A 21,406-nucleotide genomic window follows, 5' to 3' on the forward strand; every position below is an offset into this window, starting at 1 on the left:
ATTTTAACTTACAGAAAAGTAAAAAAAGAATAAAACCTGGTTTTTGTCACAGATTGAAGCTTTTAGCATCATTCATATTTAATTGACAAAAATTAATTGACCTAATCATCAGTAAGATTAGGATCAACAGACTTCTACTCAGTTTTAATCATCAAGCCGTTTAATTGCTGAATTGATGTGTATTTATTAATATATTTAAACAAGTTTTATCTACTCAATATTCCGTAATCTGTTGAAGATTCAAGAGAAAAGCTCTCTCAGTTCAATATTTACTATTTGTTGCACAGAAAATGTACGGGAAATTTATTTGGTTTATTTTGATTAACACACTATTTTATGTCTTTATTTGTTGTTTTTGTGAATTCATTGAAGAAACAGAAAAACATTTCTATTTCTTGTTCTTGTTCTAGACAGTACCACAACAGCAAAAATTAGGCAATATGTGGATAGTGTTGCATTCAGAAAAATTCCAAATGAACTGATACTCATACAAATATGAAAGGATGGAAATATGAAACATGGAAAATCTAGATTTAGTGAGAGGTACTACATCATGTTTGTTTTTACTCTGAGCTTTCCTGCATTTATTTGAATCTGGTTAATGTTCGGGCACATTTTGTAGCTCAAAGAGAGCACTGGGTCTTATTCTGATTTTCTGTTATCTGTTAATGAGGGTTTTGATTAACACTAAATAGTTCATTAATATTGCTTGAGCTACTTAGAAAAAAAAATCTGACTGTTTTGTTAATGTATTTAATGTCTTGAATGTGTTGTCTTGTATTATTTAATTTCCCCTCAAGGATAAGTGATGAAATTCTGATTCTAACATTGACACTGCAAAAATAATCCAGACTTATCCTTTATAAATTGATTTAAAATAGTCTTTATTTTCATAATACAAAAGCTATACAACCCAATAGTCATAATATATGAACAAAAAGCAAACAATAACATAACGAAACCTAAAGGACAAAACTCATCTGAAATAAAAAAACGGCACACACGTTTCTAATCTGTGAGGGAGCTCAGCGTGCTTACAGGTGTGTTATCATACAGGTTCATAAGAGCTTCATGATGAGTCAGCCATCTTCTCAAGGACACGCTTATCATTTTTAAACAGATGCAATGGATTTTCAGATATATCTTACAGAGATCGCAAGATAAAGTCAGACATAAAATAAAAGCCTCAATCACACACACACAAAAGACGCTCATTTAAACATCTTTTTCTGCTTCTCTGCGATCTCCATTGGCGACATGTCATCAGGGTTTACGTCTTTGTAGAGCGGCTTTTTGATTTGCCTCCAGGTGACCAGAAGTATCCGTGCAACAAACAGGAAACAGGTGATACCCAACAGTGCAGCTGTGTTGGAGGAAAAGTAATTTATCGTATTACTAATTACATGTAAAGATGCTTCTCATCTATTCTGACTGAGTTTGAGCACTTAGAATATTAGGCAGTGGTTTCAGTAAATATGCAAAGCCAGTAGAGACCACAGTTGTAATTGCAGGGAAAAGTGGTTCTGTAAACTTAACTTAGGCTGGAGTTTGTCACATTGTCACATTTTTAAGTATCTACATTGGTTAATAATATGTATGATTTTGAATTGTGTTGATGTGCTGTGTTTTACGACTTGATCAAGTCCTTCAGCCCAAATTATTATGCTTGATACTTGAAATGGAGATTTTTGTTTTAGAGTTGTTTTTCTAAATCTACATGTAACTTTCAAGATTTGGTTAGGACCAGATGATTTACTGAAAGAGAATGTATATTCTCTTTACAATATCATTGCAATACATGTGCTCTTGCAAACAAACTGAAAGTCGTTGCAATGTTGTCGACTGAGATAAGCATCCTTTTTCCTTACCAATGAAGACGTTATTGCGAGTGGGATCAGCAGCGTTGTAGTTTTCCGTAAAGACGCCTGTCAGCGCCCAGATCACAACTGGGTAGATGGAGAGAATGAACCTGACGTGTTTGTCAAGGACAAAGTTTTCCAGGAGGAACCTGAGACAGCCAAAGAGACAAGATATTGCGTCCATGTTTTTATTTTTCCGTAAAAATAAAACAAATAAAACTTTTTTTTCCAACTTATACACACCACGCAGCCACCACTACGGTCAAAAGTGAAAGGGAAACCGTGGCAGCGTCTGTGCTGGACACTTTGGCGTCATACTCTAACACAATGGTCAAGTTAACGAGAGAAGCTATGGTTGTCCATGTGGCATATATGGCGACCCCATTCTGAATCTGCAATACAGACAAAAGAAAATATTAAGACAGAAGCTGAGAAGACAGTTGAACAGGTAAAAGCTAAGCTGGAAAAACTAACCAACACTCTGTGGAGCCACAGGTCTACTTTGTGGTATTTGTTGAGCCAGGCTCCATATTGGCTCAGGCCGTAGCAGGAGAAGAATATCACACCATAGTTTGTCAGTGCGATCAGGATGAGGAAAGCAAGCGCAGCAGGCATGAACCTTCAAAAAAAAAAATTACACTTAGAATAAAAACACGGTTTACGACCAAACTTCACATTTACAACTGTTTTGTAATTTGCACATTCTGCTGCTTATCTCCTTAGCAAAGGTCAGCTTTATCAGTGGGCTGCATAATGAAATATTCTGTCCCTAATCCAACGCTTTCAGTCTGCAAACTCGTGGATACAATAAATAAAACGACCCCATGAAGAACTTTTGGAAACCTTTGATAAGTAGTTAAATCATTTGTACAACTGCACGGAGGCAGCACATGCAAATGTCTGTTTGTCAAGGAGATGTGGTTTGCAGAGCTGGATGTATCAGATGAAAAAAATTACTTATTTCGAGACTCTTCTTAGTTTTTTTAGGGATGGTAATTTAGACATTTTAATTTTTACCAACAAAATTGTATTTAAGTTACTTACATTTTTATTTTTAAATTAAAAAAATACAAGCAACAAAGAGCAATCCAAAAGAACCAAACTTTGTATATTTTGAAATATACAAGGGCTAATGAGGATTTTCAGTGTTTTGTGAAAACAAAATGCAGCCTGTTTCTCCTGACAACTAAAGTATCCTACAAATCCATTTGATGTACCAGTAATGCACAATAGCTTTGATTTTGAAACACTGAGTGCACCGAATACAATAAATATGGCACTTAACATTATTGTAATGTCTTAAATAATCTCTCTCAAAACAAACTACCTACAAATGGAAAAAGAACAGATTAAGCTGACATGAAAAAGTTTCCGTCTTACATTCTGTCCCACAGGAACAACCATGAGATGTTGAGGACCAGATTCAAGCACCAAAACGCAAAAAAGCCGTACGGCAGAACAGCAGGGCTGCAGTAGACATAGCCGTAGGCGTTCCTGCAGAGAATATTTGCACACCGCCAAAGTCACTATTGTAATTCGATGTTTCACTCAAGCCGAAAACCTCAATTTGAGCTTTTTCACTTACTTTCTGAAGATGCCGGAGAGGATGTACACCATCACCAAAGCCAGAAACAAGTAAATGATAGTCCAGATGGTGAAGGTCCAACCTGATGGTGTGAGCTGGATGACAAACTGAGCGGAAATGTTGCTGGTGTCGTATAAAAACGGGGCTGTATAGTAAACGAGAAAAAAAAGATATATATGAAAAATCAGCTAAAAGGGTAAAAATAGAAACAATGAAACAATTATAATACAGTTAGCCTTTATTCAACTTTTTCAATTAAAAAAAAAAGATTTAACCATTGTAATGCAGAAAAGAATAGTATTTTATGTCATTGATATTACAAACAATTAAATAACTTAAATCTTTAAATTCAAACTCACAGCTTCCTGCTGCTGCCAGCGCAGAGAACACCATGGTGATGATGAAGATGATCAATGCCATCGCCATGGCAATCAGAAGACCGAGGTTGTGCTTCGCCATTCTTGATGCTTCAACTTACCTGAGACCAAGAAATATTTGTCAACCAATCTGGAAAACGGAGAGAAAAAACGATATTGGTGCCACGTCAGACAATCTGCATCATTAGCAGAAACCTACCACTTATTTGCCCCTGAATAAGAGTTCTCCGCAGTGTGGTGCAAAACGAGGGTCTTCACTGCATTTAATAGGTATGGTTGTGTAATAGCAGGACTTTTATGACGTTGAGTTTACTAGACTGTTCCGCACGTGTGCGTGTTTGAAACATACGACACCAGACACTTTTTTTTTTTTTACCTCAATACAGATAAAAAACTTGAAAGAATGGAAAAAAACGAGGTGCCACCTAAGCTGACTCCTGTTTATGACTCTCTTTAGTAATTCTGAACACATAAAGAGTGAGACTTTGCCCCCATACTGTGTTGGATAACATAGTATTTATGACCCATTCATACATTCACGTAAGCTTTCTTACTCAACCCCTGCATTACTCTGTTAGGATTGGCCAGGAAGTGATTTTAATCCACCTGATCTTCAGAGTTATGAAATGTTGAGCTGAACAAAATGCATCATGGTCCTGAAAAAAAAGCTGACAGTGTGTCTTATTAGCAAACAGGTAGATTGAATGACTCGAATTATGTAAAAATGTTTTAAATAACATTTTTTCTGGTATTTGTTTAGCTGAAATACCAAAAACACATTTGCAAAGAACAGAGTAAATTCTTCTGATAAAAATAAGACCTCCAGTAGTCTTTAAAGAATGCTAGTGCAATCAAAATCTGAAACTTTGTTTTTCCCTCAAACATTAGATCATTTTGAGTTATTATCTGGTGAATTAAATAAGTTGAGCTTTTTATGTCTGTTTGTTTACATCAGGGGTCTGCAACTTTTACAACACAAAGAGTCCAGGTAAACAAAACTCATTTAGACACAAATGTTACAGCATGCGACCTTTATTTTTATTTTATTTTTTTTTTAAAGATAACTTATTATTTTTGATAAATTGTTACTGTAGATGAGAAATTTGAAGTATTTTTATGGAACCACCATTATGTTTCTATTTTGGGGATTTAAAATAAAAGAAAACCACAAGTTTTCCAAAAGGAGAATGGATGTGCTTTATTCTATGGGATATTGAATCTGGTAAAAACGATCATTTGTTATTAAAAATATTATTATTATTGTTGTTGTTGTTGTTGTTATTTATTTATTTATTTATTTATTTATTTATTTATTTATTTATTTATTTATTTAAGTCTCACTTTGTGGCTCCCTTGTTTCTAACCGTTGCTGTTTCTCTCCAGTCAAAAGCAAATTTATATTTATAATCCAGCCAGGATTTCTGGGTTCAAACATGCATCTTTGAATAAAAAAAAAACAACAACAACAACAAAAAACTTTCCGACTTCATACACTCTTGTGATGTACGATGTAGAATAAAGTCTTGTTTTATGGAGAAATGGAAACTTTTAAGAGACAAAGGTTTAAATTTGTTTTCTGTTGGATGCTCAGAACATGATGGGATTATAGGAATTAGAAAACAGACAGATTTGCTGTACAATCTTAAATACAGGACTCACAGCTAAATGAATCTCTAAACTATAAGCCCACAGACATATTACTACAACTCTATACTAGTGTCGTCTGATTAAGAGTTTATAAAACAGAGGACTAGTTTATTGCAGTTACGAAAACGTATTTCGATTTGATCTTATGAAATCGCAGGACAGGAATTATGAAACTATAAAAGATTACTACCCTTCTAACTCCAACTTTTAAAGTGGACATTATGCAATGAATGTTTAAATAGGAATGTTACAATATATGCACACAGTGATACATATGTTTTTACACACAAATAAAACGCCTTCACAAAAGTTACTCTTCGGGAAACTGTTTATTTTGTGTTTTCATAAAGATTTCAGAACAAGTCGCGTGTGTCCATCGCTGTTAGTAAACAAATACAAAATAAACCGTTTGGCACGTGAACTATTTCCACATCAGTCATCCTCGTGCATAACTGAAGCTTTTTTTTTTAATTAACTTTTTTTTTTAACAGTGACAGGCTGAACTCTGCAGATCAAATCGTCTGCAGCAGACTTGGACTCAAACATATTTTGACATAAACATAAACAAGCTGCAAGAAAATCATTTTTGATCGTTACAACAGAGTCTTTCTCAGCTTTTGGGGGTAAAACTGAACACATGTCCAGAACATTCTTTCTTTCTTTCTTTCTTTTTTTTTTTTTGTAATTATGTACAGTTTTTGTAATTGTCATTTGAGTCTGTCAAGTTACCAGAACTTGAAAACTGGCAGCTCCGTCTCTGCCTCCATCCGCTTTTTTCCCTGCGGACAGTACCTGCGTGTGTGAGCGTGGTCCCCGCTGGCCCCGCAGATGGGGCAGGTGTAACTCCACAGGATGGGGCAGGTCACCTTCCCGTCGTCCGATCTGAGTGCGTGGGACCGGTACACCCTGGGAGACTCCCCGTTCTGCCTGCAGAAGCGGCAAAGGTCCGCCGAGGTCTTGCTGCAGCTGCTGGTGTCCGACAGACTGCTGCTGCTGCTGACTGACCTAGTCTCTGAGGATTTTTTCCATTTCTTCCCATCGAGTGACGTCTGGATGATGCGCATCTGCTGCACGGGCTTCTTCCTGGGCTCCTGTGTGTCTCCAAGCTCCACCGGACGCCGGTCGCCCACCAGGAGCGTGTTCAGGTTCATGTAGTCGTGCCACATGTCGAAGCTCTGGAAGTCCACTCTTGTTTGCGTTGTGGTCATTTTTGCCTATACAGGATTGTCTGAGTTTGACTTTGATCGCATTACGGCATATTTATAGACGCGTGGACATAGCTTCAGACTGCAACAATGTTTACGTCCTGAGATGGGTGGCAGGTGCTTAACTATGCAGTTTGACGTTTTCACCTTTTATCTTAAACTTTTCTTTTGAAGAGAAGCGATTTTATTGTTGTCACGTGTCACTATGGAAGATTTAAGAGACTTTGTCCATTAAATCAGCCTATCTAATTAAACTCCATCGCATAGTAGTAATAAGGTTTGATTAATTTTAATATCTGTACTATAATTAACAATAAGTCCGATTAAATTATGGTATGAAAATATTATGAGACTCTCAATCAAAATAATCATGATATCAAATATTATTTTCAAACTTTGCAGACTGTGCAGAGTGCTTTGTTTTGAGGGTGATGGGTCAAATGTTTATCATTCCCGATGGCAGATCGCCGCTCTTTGTAGACAAATAGGCCTTTAAATGTTGAAAGTCTGATTGACTATGTTTTAAATGCTTGCACAAACAGGGATACGAATGAGGAGAACATTTATTTAACATTCAGAAATGATGTATTTATTTACATATTTTTACCTCTTAAGTCAAATTTTCTTTAAAAGACCTGCTTTTAGAGGAAATGTCAAACAGATTAATGCTCAGCACTGTTATTTATTTAATTTACATATATTTGATTTTCATGTTGTATTGTTCATATTATTATTGAAAATAAGTATTAGAAAAAGAGAATAGTGTGATTCAAAATATATTAAATGTTAATAATTATATTATATTATATTTTTTAATTTTTGCAGTTTGTGATTTTCAAGATGCAACATTGTGTAATCACATATACTTTGGGGTACCTCAACTCCCTATTCACACCTGAATTTGAAAAAAAAAAAAAACTGTAAGTCACTAAAACTTATTGAATAGGATATGTGGGCGCGTGTGGCTGCACAGGTGACCCATGATTCATCTCAAGTTACAACATGGCCATCGGCGCCGAAGTGTCTCGTCTAGTCCACTTCAAAAATATAGAACATTAAAAAGTGACACCTGCACAGTCAGGCTTCACGCTATCAGAGGGCGGATTTGTGGATGCAATTTGCTTTGAAGTTAAAAGCATTCTTTAAATCCTTTAAAAACAGCTTCTAAGCAAAAAATATTAATAGAAAAAATAGCTAAATGTCTGAAGATGCAAACACTGAAACTGTATGAAAAGTGTTTTATTATTTTTTTTTAGGACAGTGTTTTGACTGTAGAAAATTTCTAAAAGCTAAATATAGAAATAGAAACAGACTAGAAATAGACAACCGCTTTGTTTATGAAGTAAAACGCATCTTGTGGGCGGAGCTATTGTGCGTAAGCGAAGTCTCAGTATTGCGCATGCGCATTTGTTGACATACCGGCGACGGCAGTTCGACGGTGGCCTAGCGAATACAGGGGATTACGAGCCCAATCTGACAGGTCAGAATATTACAAATATCTCAATTTTCAGATTCATAGTGTTTTCCACTAATTAATTTGGAAAAAATAGTTGAATTCCAGTCAAAAGCGTTTGGAAATATTTGGTTGTCCAGTGTGCTAAGGTGGGTTTCGCGCTAAGCTAACGTCCAGTTAGCCGCTGTTCGACTGTTAGCTTGGGGTGTTGAATGCGGCCAACACTGGCTGTGACATAACCAACTTGACCGACTGAGGACGTCATTCTACCTTATATCGGTGCTTTTTAATAAGCGTGAATATGTAAAGGACATGCTTAGCATACCAAATTAAGTTTGGTTTGCTGGTAGTTAGCCTGTGTAAAGCCACAGAAAGCTAACCCTGCTGCCAGCAGTATATCTTCAAATGTTGAGTTGTTAGGCAATGTTTGTTTAGGGGAATGATCTACTTATTAACTGTTTAAAATTAAAAGCGGCTGAGGCTGCAGTATCGATTCTTCTGCTAATACTGACAGCTGTCACATTAGTTCATCTGGGATCATGCATGTTAGTACTGAAGCAGGCATGTTTTTATGAAGGACTCTGATCCAGCTGTTAAGATAAACAAAATTTGACAGGAGCGAAAGATTAGGATGATGGTACGGGGGCCTCCCAGCTTCAAAGACGCAGAGCTCATTGCAAAAGCTGAAGGATCAAATATATTTGTGAAGACAGAACAAAAACAAATTCAGAAATCATAAGAAGCATTTGACTTCTACCAATAAAAGCTTTTCCACTCATTATTCATTATGGTTTAGCAGTTTTTCAGTGTTCCTTTCTTTTGTTAAAATGTATTTATTTTTTTCTCAAAAGTGATACTCCTTATACATTGATTACTTTTTAATAATCAACTGTCTGCATCTTAAAATTAAAACAAAAGTTTTGGTTAAGCAAAAATAACTTAAAATCTTTATCCCCAATGGGTATGAATAATTTTGAGCCTGTCTGTGCTTATAGTTGAATTAAATATGAATAGTCCAGCTTAATCAGTATCCTGGAATGTATATAAGTTACAATTATGAATTATGAGATGTTACATGTGTAAGATGACTTTGAGTTTGCATCTTTGCCCCTTTTTCTAACCACATGTTGCCATTTTGTTCTTTTTCTTTCAGTTTTGTACTTTAAATGTACCTTTTTGTAACGCTGTATTTGAACCATAATGTATCAATTTAGATTTTGCTGGTGTGAAGCTGCAGGCTGCTCCATTTCATACTCAACAAGTTGTACACAAATCTGTGAATGTGTGTATGGGGCCGTTGGAACAGTAGTGGAAATGATTTTGAGAATCCTTTGCTAATAATAGATGCTTGTATTATGTCAGGGTGCACCATGAGTCAGGGTAAGGACAATGCAAGACTCAAAAGCTACAAGAACAAGTCTCTCAACACAGATGAGATGAGGAGGAGGAGGGAAGAGGAAGGTCTGCAGCTCCGCAAACAGAAGAAGGATGAACAAGTAAGTAATTCATGGTGTAAAATCAAACTGAAGTAACACAGCTGATGGTATAGTACTTGCTATATTGTAATTACAAGGGACTGATACCTCATGTATATATATGTTTGTAGTGTCAGAAAAGCTGAAACTCACAGACTGGTTGGATATTGTGTGATGGCAAAAGAAAGAAAAATGTCAGGACAGTTTTTAAAATCTTAATGGATATTGTCATAATAGCATTCATCAATGTTACAATAAAATACTTCCTGGTATCATGCAGCGCTTGTGATATCCCGACACAAACCATCACGCATTATAAAATGGGACAAAAATGAGGCATGATTTTCAAAATATTCTACAAATGAAGGGATGTGCTTTGTGCATTTCTATTCGGCTCCATTTCCTTTGGTATCCTTAAACAAAATCCAGTCAATTGCCGTCAGAATTTACAAAATTATTAAACTCTTGTATGCAATCAGATTCAGTATAAAAACAGCTGTTCTTTGAGAGTTTTATTAGCTAACAGTGGTGAGCAAATAAGTTGGTAAAAATGGAATCGGGCTTTAAAACAAAAATCCAACTTCAAGTTGAAGTGATATGCGTTCCACTGCAAGGCACTGTATGCATCTTCCTACTTGTGCTCTTAATATTCATGTAACATCAAGGCAAATGAGTCAAAAATTATATTTACATGTTCCAATTCTATTGCAGCTTTTTAAAAGGAGAAACGTTGCCACTGTGGAGGACGATGGAGCCCTGGAGGATGATGGGATGGCCGACAGCGGCTACCTGGAATCACAGGCGAACAACCTGGACCCACTCATGGTGAGAAAACGTTTAAATAAGCATCCTTGTTCTCCATAAATTAAAAAAAAAAAAAAAAAAACCTTCGATAAAACCAGATGTAAACAAATTGTGTTGCAGGGTGGGGTCATCTCTGAAGACATGATTCAGATGATCTTCTCCAGTTCTCCAGAGCAGCAGCTAATAGGCACTCAGCGCTTTAGGAAACTCCTTTCTAAAGGTACAGCTGCAAGTTTCACTCATGTGTTCATCACTCATGTCTGTGGACTTTATTCTCTACAGCACAGCATGTTCTGCTTGTCGTTAAATGATCTGAACCTATGAAATAGTGACATTGCTTGAAATGCATGGATTATCAAAATCTGTCATTCTGAGCAACTCTGCTGTCTGTGTGTGATTTTAATTCTAATTTATGCTTAAAAAACTTCTCCAGCTCTCCAGTATTTAATTAGGACTTTTTCTTTTCCCTTCTTTTTCTTCTGCATTTGTCGCACAGAACCAAACCCACCCATTGATGAAGTTATTGCTACTCCAGGGGTTGTGGAGCGATTTGTTGAATTTCTGAAGAGGAGAGAAAACTGCACACTGCAGGTACATTTACATACTGATTCTGCTCAACAGTACAAGTGTGGAAAATCAAAAATAGAAAATTTCAGGTTTGTTAGGTTCCACATTTAAAGTCTTAACTCTGTAGAAATATCTGCTATACATTTATTGCAAACTTTTTCATTTATGCTTATGTACTTTCCTCATGTTTAAGGGTTACCATAAAACCTAATGTTATTGTACACTTTTCATGTTCTGTTTTAGTTCGAGGCTGCATGGGTCTTGACCAACATTGCGTCAGGTACATCCCATCAAACGCGCGTTGTAATCCAGGCAGGGGCCGTGCCCATATTCATAGAGATGCTCGCCTCGGACTTTGAGGACGTACAGGAACAGGTAAGAAAGATTTTGTGGACTTTTTTGTCATCATTGGCTTCTCTCAGCTAACTTTACTCTTCAGTTCAATTAGCCTGTTCAAAATACACTTGCAGCGTTTCTGTTGCATTTACAGTTGAGCTTACACGGCTGCTTTTCCCCTCAGGCAGTGTGGGCCTTGGGAAACATAGCAGGTGACAGCACAGAATGCAGAGACTTTGTCATAGACTGTAACATCCTTCCCTCCCTGCTGCAGTAAGTAGCTTCCCAGTTTCCTCATCTTTTCGATACCACTCGCACAATTAAAATGCAGTTTCACAAGCTGGATCTGTGAAATTCTCTTTGCAGATTATTGGCCAAACAAAATCGTCTAACAATGATGAGGAACGCAGTGTGGGCGCTATCCAACCTGTGCAGAGGAAAGAACCCACCTCCAGACTTTGCTAAGGTAATTTGCGAGGACAGAGCATCACTATGGCAACTGCCCACATCTCGGCACAGCATTGCTTGCCTTTCAAGGTCACAAGCCTGTTATCTCTCATATCTTAATTGCAAAAGTTTTTTCCTAGCTGGACTTGAACACGATGTTTTCTCTCTCAGGTGTCCCCGTGTCTCAGCGTGCTTTCCTGGCTGCTGTTTGTTAACGACACAGACATACTTGCTGATGCATGCTGGGCGCTCTCTTACCTTTCTGATGGCCCCAATGACAAGATCCAGGCTGTTATCGACTCAGGAGTCTGTCGAAGGCTAGTCGAACTGCTGATGTAAGCCATTAAACACGTACACTGAAACTATGCAGAACATTTTACTAATATGTTGATAGAATATATGACTTGTTCATGGGCTATAAGCAAACAAACATAATTGCATACTTATTATAATTTGCTAAAATAGTCACAGAGTCTCGCCTGTGCACATCATTTCAACTGTTTTGAGTGTACTGGTACAAATGCAGCTGCCTCTTAATAAATTAATATGTGCATAAAACATTGAGAGGATTTTATCGCAAAACCCCTTCCAGAGTTTTGGGAGATTCACAAGGCCTGGGCTTCCTGGAGCCACAAGCTATTACTGAAATAAATGAACGTTTTAATGACATTAGAATTCATGAAGATGCCCTTTTTTATTTGACTGACCTGAAAAATGACAATCTGTGGTTCTGCTCTCCTTCAGGCACTCTGATTACAAGGTGGTGTCTCCTGCACTGAGAGCCGTTGGAAACATAGTCACTGGAGATGATCTGCAGACACAAGTAAAGGCAACATCTACTTCAACTGAGTATTAATGTCTGGAGAAGTGTGAATTTTCTGACTGTGTCCAACTCGTATCATTCCAGGTGATTCTGAACTGTTCGGCACTGCAGTCTTTACTTCACCTGCTGAGCAGCCCCAAGGAGTCTATTAAGAAGGAAGCTTGTTGGACGATCTCCAACATCACTGCAGGGAATCGAGCACAAATACAGGTGCGTTTACACTTTCGCTTTTATTGTAACTTTAGAAGTAATTAGAAGACCTGATGAGTTCCTTCCCTTGTTCGCAGATGGTGATAGATGCGGGTCTGATGCCTCCTCTCATCAGTATTCTGCAAGTAGCTGAGTTTCGCACAAGGAAGGAGGCAGCGTGGGCTATTACCAACGCCACCTCCGGCGGCTCTGCAGAGCAAATAAGGTGAAAGTCAAGTTCTATTTAAGAAAGAAAAAAGAGGTTACATCATACATTTGAGTTCATTTTTGCGTAGATTTGTTACATAATGTACTCTTTAATACCATGTACTTTATTCTTTGCATTTTTTATAAATCTTGAAAGCCTTAAAACAAAAGTATAGCATATACCAAACAATAGTAAATAAACTTTGTCTTTATTATGTTTCATATCTTAAGATTTAATCTAATCATCATTAGTTCTTCCTAAGACTTCATGTATGGTAAATTTGTATAAGTTTTAAGTGGTTTTGACATAAATATTACTCCAAAGACAACCCCTTTTATTACGGTTAAGTGATGAGTCTTATTTTTACTGTGTCTGTACTGCCCCCTGCAGGCATCTAGTGGAACTCGGTTGTATAAAACCTCTGTGTGACCTTCTCACACTGATGGATTCCAAAATAGTCCAAGTGGCTCTAAATGGTCTAGAAAACATCCTGCGACTGGGAGAGCTGGAGGCCAAGAGAGGAGGAGGCATTAACCCCTACTGTGCTCTCATTGAAGAGGCCTATGGTATGGTTGTCCGTCCACCCGTCCAGTTTTCAATCTATTCCCTCATCTATTAATCTGTTCATCCAATCATGCATTCTTTCTTTTTGCAGCTTCCATTTTCTTACCATTTAATCTGCTACATATTCCAATTTTGATGAAATCTTACTCTGGAATTTTGAGAAGAAAAATGCGCAGAAGCCACGATGTTTATGTTTCCCTGGTAAAATAAAGACAACTATTTCCAGCTCTAACTTCCTCTGTTCCCTCTCAGGCCTGGACAAACTGGAGTTCCTGCAGGGTCACGAGAACCAGGAAATCTACCAGAAAGCCTTCGACCTGATCGAGCGCTACTTCAACACCGAAGACGAGGACCCTTCGCTGGCTCCGGCCGTCGACCTGCAGCAGCAGCAGTTCCTCTTCCAGCAGTGCGAGGCTCCGATGGAAGGCTTCCAGCTATAATGCTAAAAAATCCCCCAACCCCCGAGCTCCAGCTTCATCTTCATCTACGCTCACGTCTCAGTCGCTGCCCACAGTCAAGACCCAGAGTGACAAACAGCCCTGCTCCTCCCCTTTCCCAGAGAGATGGATTCAATCGTCATCTTGATCATTATAATACTACGTAACAGTAAAGAAGCACATATTTGTGCATAGATCCAACATGGGTCAAGTCTTGTCAGCCAGTTCATCCAGGTTCACTTTATTTTTCTGTTTTGTGCCGACTTCCTGGCCAGAGCTCCAGCATCTCCTGTCAGACCATTCCCATACTCCTCATGGGAAAGAAGAACGTCCTTCTCCTTGTTGCCATAGGATTGGCAAGCACTCTCTCAGCCAATGGGAGAATTTGGACTGCCCTGCTTGTCTGAAGCATTAATGACTTGGAAGATGGACAAATACTGACCCGGTTCCCCTTAATTTGTCCTCCTACACAGAGAAAAATCCAACCTAAACACTGGACTGACCCCAAGACATCGACCTCATGTTTGAGTGCATCACTTGGACTGACTAAGAAAGTCACTTAACTTGAAAAAAAAACAAAAACAAAAAAAACGGAGGGTGAATTTCCTCAACTTTTCTCAGAATCCACACATAGACTAATTAGAAACTTGACTGTGTCGCTACGCGGTGGATTGCTCGCATTCCCACCCTGATCTCATATCATTCCTTCTTACCAGTATTGGGACTTTTCCACATGCACTGGCTCCACCTTCAAGAGTTTAAACTGCCGCATCTGATTTAAAAAAAAAAAAAAAACCCATGGAACCATGGGAATTGGAGTCTTCCCTCGCACTGAGACAATTGGACTTGGACGAAACAAAACAGACTATATAACCCTGGATTCTGTCCAGCAGCAAGCCAGCGGGATTATTATTCTTTTTTTTTTTTCATTTCATTTATTAAACCATCGTTTCATTTTATTTGCAGCACTTTAGTTCTGGACTTTTGCCTGTTCATCGACGGTAGTCTATATGTTTGCTATTTAAGTTGGTTGATGATACGGCTCTTCCCTCCTCAGGAAGCGAGATGTAAAGAGTCCAGGCCCCCATTCCTGGTATGACAAAGATTACACTGTTTACCCTTCTACATAAGGGGAATTCGAGCAGATTGTGGACTGAAATTGTCAGCAAACTCTTGTCAAAAACTGGGGATTTTTTTTGTTTCCTCAGCAAAGCTAAAACAACTTTGCATTTGGTGAATTGGCAGTTTTAATCTATGAGCAGTCTAACATGAATCCAGGTAAATGTTTGCTGTTTGATTATGCCAAATCAAGACATGTATCAGACTGAAGAATCAAGGTTGGTCTTTTTTTTTTTTTTTTTTTTTTAAATTGGGGGTTAGCTTTTTTTGTTGTTGGTGCCATAATCCCTAATATATGGAACTCCTTCCATAAAACATCAACAGAAAAAAAGGAAAAAAAAATCCAGATTAAACTTGAAAATCCTGATGATCATTGTAGTTAGCACAACTGAATGTTTACCAAGTACTCTTCTCATGTTGCTTAATTTTGTCAAAAATCTCTCCAAGAGATGACCAGCTCTTCGTGTTCATTACTGTTTGTTGTACTGAGTTTGTGCATCTGTTCTGTTCTGCCATTTGCATAAAAGTCATTTCAGAAACTCCAAACAGTGGCACGTGGATCAGTTTCATTGCCGCATGTGATTACTGGGTATTTTGCCAAGTTAGAAATGGTTAATTTCAGTTTTATTCAGTAATCTTCCCATAAATGCATGTTTGAAATTGTAACGGAGGGAGCATAATCTTGTGTTATTTCCAAATAGTCTGACATCGAAATCATAAAATTCATGTTGGGTATGAGTAAAACCTCGGAGGTAAGTTAATTAATTAACAGAAGATATCCAAAGAAAAATTACTTTATTAAGCTGACTCTTTTATTTCTATAAACAGACATGTCACAATAGCCACTGGCAGGCTTCATCATACCGCTATATGAAGATAAAGAACCCAATTACACTGGATCCACTGTCTCTATTAGTTTTCAAACTAAACACAGGTATGTATACACAAAGAAGGAAACAGAAAATGTAGCACTTATCTAGTCAGAAATGTTTTATTTTCCTTTAATTCCTCACTGCAGCTCTAGGCTTGGTACCACTAAAGATTTCTCTTTTCCTCTGAGAACTCCAACCGCGTGGAAAACGGTCACTCCTTAAATTTGTTTGGGCTTTTTTTTTTTTTTTTCTACAATTAGATCTGCAATGTGAGGCTAATCTCCTGGTCGGCAAAAAGTCTCACTGAGTTCGAGTTCAGTGAGTTGAGAGTTTTGGTACAAACACAAGTTAGGTGAAAATACAGTCGACCAGGCGTTTACATCCATGGAGTAAAAAGCAAAGAAAAAACTAAAAAGACAACAAACTGTCCAGGTTTTTTTCTTCCTCATTGGCAATGCATCAGACTATTTCTATTAGTAAAGCCAAATGATGATGATAATGATGTAAAATGGAGGCAAAATTGTGGATGTATTTTAAATTAATGCTGAAAGCGGCTTTCTTATGTAATGACATCAAAAAAATGTAAAGAAATAAACCTAATGTACCGGGAAAATAACTGCAGATCTCCAAAAGTCTGGCTCAATGTTAACTACAGTTTCCACAGGTCAGCTGTTATCAGAATGGGAATGTCCAGCTATGCCATTTAGAAAGAAGACTGTGACCCAGAGATGGACCTGTCCCGTGTGAAATATGTGAACCAACCTCAGGAGAAAAGCGAAAGTCGTTGTGAAGATGCCAGCTGAGCTCGTGCCAACATGTACGTAGGAACAAAGACCTTGAAGTTTTTGCCATAATGACTGCAGCCTTGTAAAAACCTTGCTCTACGATTCGCTTTGTACAGATGGTCTGGACTCCCGACTATTGAGAAACGATTGCTTCCTGGAGGCGTGGACTCTGTTGAAGTATTTCACCCAATCGCTAACGCTTAGCTATGACGCATGCAGTGCACCACTTAGCTTACCAGAAACTGCCTGCGCTGTAAACAACCATCCTTCACTGAAAAGAAAGAAGTGCCGAGCTGAACGAGGCAACTGTTAATTGAATATTTGTGGCCAACACGGACTAAACTGCATCACTAGCTTCCTCCGCTGCTACTGCTAAAACTACAGGCAGATCAGAAAACATTCACAACTTCTTCTGTTCGCTGATTGGCCCGGGTGAGTTTCTACTGGAGGAATCAACTTCAATGGGAGAAAGAGTAGACTGAGCAGAAAGGGGAGATGAGAATCTAGCGAAATAGCGAATGAAGGAGGAAAAATTCTCTGGAAGCGTTAGTATTTCAGCTGCTAAAATTACACGTCAAATGTGGTCATTGAGGGAATGATTTGCAGAATGAGATTGAACGAATTTTCAATCGTTCTATTGAAAATTTCATCAAGGCAGTCCTTTAAGACTGCAATATTGCGTGCATTTATACATCTTTTAGAATTTAACATATTGTCTAATTTTAGGTAAACCTAACTCACTGAAGACAGAAAAGGTTTAGTCTGATTAATCTCATACAATAAGGAGGAAAAAAAAAGTTGAGTAGTTTTTTTTATTTTGTATGTAAATATCTGGTTGCAACTGTATTATGACTGAAAAGCAGAGCTGTCCTCCATCACTGGGTCTTCTCTTTCTCAATTTCCTCCCTCCACTTGGCTTTCTTCTCCAAGTTGTAAGCAGTCAGGGACTCATTTCTGCCGGCAGCCTGCAAACAAAACAGGATGGAATCTGGATAAGACCGTTTTTATAACCGTGAACAATTTAAAGTCCAGGCCGGAAGTTTTTACGCGGCTATTTTTTTTATGCATTACAATATTCTGGGCTTTTATGGTTAAATTAGAGGGGTGGGACGAATGCTACAAAAAACAACTTCAGTGATATTTTAAAACAAGAATTCAAGGCAAAAGCTTTAATCTGGATTTCTTCAAATTCAGGTAAGACTGAAATTATAAATGCTATGATAAAAACAGAAACCTTTATATATATTTATGCCTACAAATGGCCTTTTGAAGGTCCAGACTTTTATCCCAACAAGAATTTTTGTTAAGAGTTAAAAATTACTGCATAAACTACACAAACCTATTCAAGCAAATCTGACTAAAGTGAGCTTTTTGGTGAAGAGAGACTGGCAAAATTCAAAGTCTCTGCGCATAGGACGCTTGTAAAAACCTCAAAACTAGAAACTATAGTTGCAGCTAAATGTGGTTTTACAAAGTGCCGAGTCGGGGGGGAAAACAGATGCCACACTTTTCAGGCCTTTACTTGCAAAATAAATAGTTAAACCGTGCACCATGTTCTTTCCAATTATTCACTCTGCTATGCTGACCTACAAGAAAACTCAAATGAGACGCTCCAAGGTCTTTAAGTTGCTAAATAGAAATGTGTGTTACTTGCGCAAAGCACAAAGGTATGTGTTTGAGAGTCTCAGTGTGATTTTCCATTTGATGTGAAATCTACCAGATGTTTTACACTTGTGCATCCAGTTCTTGTTTTACAAAAATAAATGAATAAATCACTGAAGTTCTATGTTGCACACTCATCCCTACCGGAAAGACATGAACAATTTACTTGCATATTTATAATCCCAACATTCAACTCCATTCAGGTTTATAACATGCTTTACAACTGCGGCTTTCCAGTCGTAAAAAAATAAAACACGTGGCTCTATTTTGGGATATTCAGGGAAAACAAAGACACCCGACGAGTTCACCGTTAGCCTATTCATGATGACTCGGCAGAATCGACCAGCACAGACATGAACAAATTCCTGTTCTTCCGCATCACTGCAATCCTAGAACTCACAGCTACCGGATCAGGGCCACATGTGCGTGCGACGAATTTCTGCTTTGTCACTTACCTTTTTGCCCATAATCACCATCAACACACAGGCTCCTAATGTCAACACCATCATCATATAGGCGACTTTCACTCTAATTTTATTCCTGGCACTGTCAATTGTCTCGTAGCTGTGGAAAATATGAAAACGGACCACATAGTTAGTTCAGAACAGGTGGGAAACAACAAAGAAGACAATAATTGTGCTGATTTCGACACACAAAAGGCTGACATGTGTTCCTATATGTCACAGCAATTAAGGAAACGATAATTGCTGGGTTTTCAAGCTAATCTTCACACGATATACAAATGTTTATAATCAGGACCATCAGATCTTTCAACACGCTCCTGAGCTGCTCTGCTGCTGCCGTTTGTTTTGGACACAGAGCTTCCGTGTCGACACGTACAGGTGGGCTGAATTTACCTCGTAAGCATGACAAGCAGATCTTTTTCTAATCACAGCAGCAGATCAGATGCGATCTCCGCCCTGATGTCAGGAGCCACGGTAATTACCTCCAGGCACAAACAGACGCCTTGTTTGAACAAAGGACGTCTCAGAGGGACCAGCTACAAGCCGCGCGGCCGCTCATCCACTTAGCCAGCTCTGTTCTTGTGATGTGGAGGCAATCGGATGGCAGTGCGCTAGGGCAGGGGAGGTCTGGCATAAACAGGAAATGGCTACTCACGACAAAGTCTCTGGGATCTGTTCCGCGGACTTGAAGCGGCCTGTCCACACTAGCATCTTCTTGTCCATGTTGGAGGGTCTGTAGCCGGGGGGTCTGAATGAGGGACGCGGTTCTGTTCAGAGGAAAGACGGGCAAAAAGAGGTGGCCATCAGGATCCATTTCCTCGACTCAAATCGGGGATTTGCTCCATCGCCCAGAGATTGTGGCCCCATTTCCTGTGCTCCTCTTGGGACGACAAACAAACAAACCTAACGAGCGTGATGCACAAGATCTACGGGGGAAAAGTCCAGGACGCTTTGAAACATTTAAAATGACAACTTGTCGTCTGCTTCGGCACTTTTCGTGACTGGGCAGCTTTTATTTAAACTTTCTCATAAACATTATCTGGCGTGTAACACCTTTCTATAGCGCAGGTCAGATCAACAGATAATAAGTGGATCAAGTTGCACAGCAGGGATGGGTATGTTGAGACCGAGAGCAAAATAAAAGAAAAAGGCAGTTTGCCTGTAATCAAACACCCCACCTTGTGCTGGAGCTGCTGAGGAGGATTCTGTCTTGACCTCTGGAAGTTTATTGCACATCCCTCGTACCCTCTGACCTGGACAGAAATTAAACAGATGCTCTGTGTATTTCAACTATTCACACATTTTCTAGTTTTGAGATGATTTTCTTGTCTAGATTCGAATCGCAAAATCTTAGGCCAACAAAAAACACAAAATAAGTCTTTCACTAACTTTACATAGAGTAAGTCAACAACAAAGCTACTGATTATTGGTTTTAGGCCAATAATCAGTACAACTGACAATTGTACTGATACAATTGACGGAAATAGGTTGATAAATATTATATTAACAAACACACATAAAGATAGATTATTAGAAAATAATTCAAAATTCTGGCTGAAGCAGAACTGAGATGAGATACATTACAAGAAAACCTAACCATTCAAGACTGTTTTTCTGACCACAAAAATGACGTTCCTTCACTATCCTTCCAGTTTTTAATCATGCATATATTTGACCAACTTAAATTTTTGAGCAATCTCCTCTACTGTTTTCTTCGCTTGACTTATGAAAACTAAAAAGTCTAACATCTTTCTCAGATAACTGGATGCATCTTCCAACATATCTGTTAAAACGGCTACGTTGCTTTATGCTAGGTAGTGAGGTTTTTTTTTTTTTTCTGGACAACCCAAGTAAAATGAATAAAAACTTCAAAAGATCAATGTTAAACTTTAAGCCAAATTTGAAATAAATCAAATGGCTTTTTCGAAAGAAGTGATAACATAAAACCTGTTGAATAGAAAATAAATGAATAGTTAAGCTAAAAGAAAATGAATAAATGCAAATTGCTAACCCTACAAATAAAAATAAAGTAAAACTAAAATGGACTAAGAACATCAAAATGTGGAAAGTGGACTGCAATCAAATAGAGAAGAATATAAAAATGATTAAATAAAAGGTTTTACTATAATCTAAAAATATCGAAGGTCAAATGCATGTCTAAATGTACATTAGAACAGACTTGTTTTTTATAATGCCTTTTACTCATGCAACATACAATAACATGACCACGAAACACTATAACCATACTAGTAGCGTCAACATTCATTTTACACCAAGCAAACATGCATTTAGCGGGTTATTTTAGCTATCAAATAACCTTCACAAAGAATTACAAAAATGCCAACTACAAACATAGTTTTAGAAAAGCCAATAACAACAAGTATGAAGAAGGTGGAGTTTGCTAGTTTGATTCTTGAGATCCATGTTAACTAAAAAAAAAAAAAAAAAAAAAAAAAAAAAAAAAAAAAACAACCCAAAAAGGGCCCCCACAAGGGGGGGGAACTGGACAAAATCCTTTCTTTTTGGGG

The 21,406-nt window shown here is 38.0% G+C and overlaps 4 protein-coding genes across 4 annotated transcripts in view; 1 reads left to right on the top strand and 3 right to left on the bottom strand.

Annotated features, from left to right (window-relative positions):
- Positions 1 to 869: 869 nt before the first annotated feature.
- LOC106935043 (uncharacterized) lies at positions 870 to 6,344 on the bottom strand. The gene is made up of 8 exons (XM_015015298.1): positions 6,261 to 6,344; positions 3,804 to 3,922; positions 3,445 to 3,589; positions 3,240 to 3,353; positions 2,334 to 2,478; positions 2,103 to 2,251; positions 1,869 to 2,008; positions 870 to 1,363 (listed from the first exon to the last, which is right to left on the bottom strand). Exons 2-8 carry the CDS (start codon positions 3,901 to 3,903, stop codon positions 1,212 to 1,214), a joined length of 945 nt encoding a protein of 314 aa, XP_014870784.1. The 5' UTR covers positions 3,904 to 3,922; positions 6,261 to 6,344; the 3' UTR covers positions 870 to 1,211.
- On the bottom strand, positions 5,956 to 7,262 carry nanos2 (nanos homolog 2). The gene has a single exon (XM_015015312.1). The coding sequence runs from the start codon at positions 6,674 to 6,676 to the stop codon at positions 6,194 to 6,196; it is 483 nt and encodes a 160-aa protein (XP_014870798.1). The 5' UTR covers positions 6,677 to 7,262; the 3' UTR covers positions 5,956 to 6,193.
- A 789-nt stretch (positions 7,263 to 8,051) lies between these two features.
- kpna1 (karyopherin alpha 1 (importin alpha 5)) lies at positions 8,052 to 14,678 on the top strand. The gene is made up of 14 exons (XM_015015323.1): positions 8,052 to 8,153; positions 9,489 to 9,622; positions 10,313 to 10,426; positions 10,526 to 10,625; positions 10,902 to 10,996; positions 11,216 to 11,347; positions 11,493 to 11,581; positions 11,675 to 11,774; positions 11,927 to 12,090; positions 12,500 to 12,578; positions 12,663 to 12,788; positions 12,866 to 12,993; positions 13,366 to 13,541; positions 13,792 to 14,678. Exons 2-14 carry the CDS (start codon positions 9,497 to 9,499, stop codon positions 13,977 to 13,979), a joined length of 1,617 nt encoding a protein of 538 aa, XP_014870809.1. The 5' UTR covers positions 8,052 to 8,153; positions 9,489 to 9,496; the 3' UTR covers positions 13,980 to 14,678.
- Positions 14,679 to 15,175: 497 nt separating this feature from the next.
- fam162a (family with sequence similarity 162 member A) overlaps positions 15,176 to 21,406 on the bottom strand; it is a 9,467-nt gene continuing 3,236 nt past the window's right edge. Inside the window, exons 2-5 of the mRNA XM_015015333.1 lie at positions 20,057 to 20,131; positions 19,534 to 19,645; positions 18,870 to 18,978; positions 15,176 to 17,717 (exon numbers count right to left, since the gene is read on the bottom strand). Of these exons, the coding sequence (XP_014870819.1) occupies positions 17,628 to 17,717; positions 18,870 to 18,978; positions 19,534 to 19,645; positions 20,057 to 20,131 (386 nt within the window). The 3' untranslated portion in view covers positions 15,176 to 17,627. The remainder of the gene's footprint in view (positions 17,718 to 18,869; positions 18,979 to 19,533; positions 19,646 to 20,056; positions 20,132 to 21,406) is intronic.

The sequence above is a fragment of the Poecilia latipinna genome, unplaced genomic scaffold (genome assembly GCF_001443285.1).
Source record: "Poecilia latipinna isolate Pla-1442-1.1 unplaced genomic scaffold, P_latipinna-1.0 Scaffold71, whole genome shotgun sequence".
Classification (NCBI taxonomy): Eukaryota; Metazoa; Chordata; class Actinopteri; order Cyprinodontiformes; family Poeciliidae; genus Poecilia; species Poecilia latipinna.

Excerpts from the sequence above, each read along its gene's own strand:
- LOC106935043 (XM_015015298.1), bottom strand. The coding sequence starts at position 3,903 with ATGGCGAAGCACAACCTCGGTCTTCTGATTGCCATGGCGATGGCATTG. Across the intron at positions 3,590-3,803 it reads GCTGGCAGCAGCAGGAAGCT|CCCCGTTTTTATACGACACC; the intron begins GTGAGTTTGAAT and ends TTTACTATACAG. Across the intron at positions 2,009-2,102 it reads ACCGTAGTGGTGGCTGCGTG|GTTCCTCCTGGAAAACTTTG; the intron begins GTGTGTATAAGT and ends TGGCTGTCTCAG.
- nanos2 (XM_015015312.1), bottom strand. The coding sequence starts at position 6,676 with ATGACCACAACGCAAACAAGAGTGGACTTCCAGAGCTTCGACATGTGG.
- kpna1 (XM_015015323.1), top strand. The coding sequence starts at position 9,497 with ATGAGTCAGGGTAAGGACAATGCAAGACTCAAAAGCTACAAGAACAAG. Across the intron at positions 10,626-10,901 it reads TAGGAAACTCCTTTCTAAAG|AACCAAACCCACCCATTGAT; the intron begins GTACAGCTGCAA and ends TTTGTCGCACAG. Across the intron at positions 12,091-12,499 it reads AGGCTAGTCGAACTGCTGAT|GCACTCTGATTACAAGGTGG; the intron begins GTAAGCCATTAA and ends GCTCTCCTTCAG.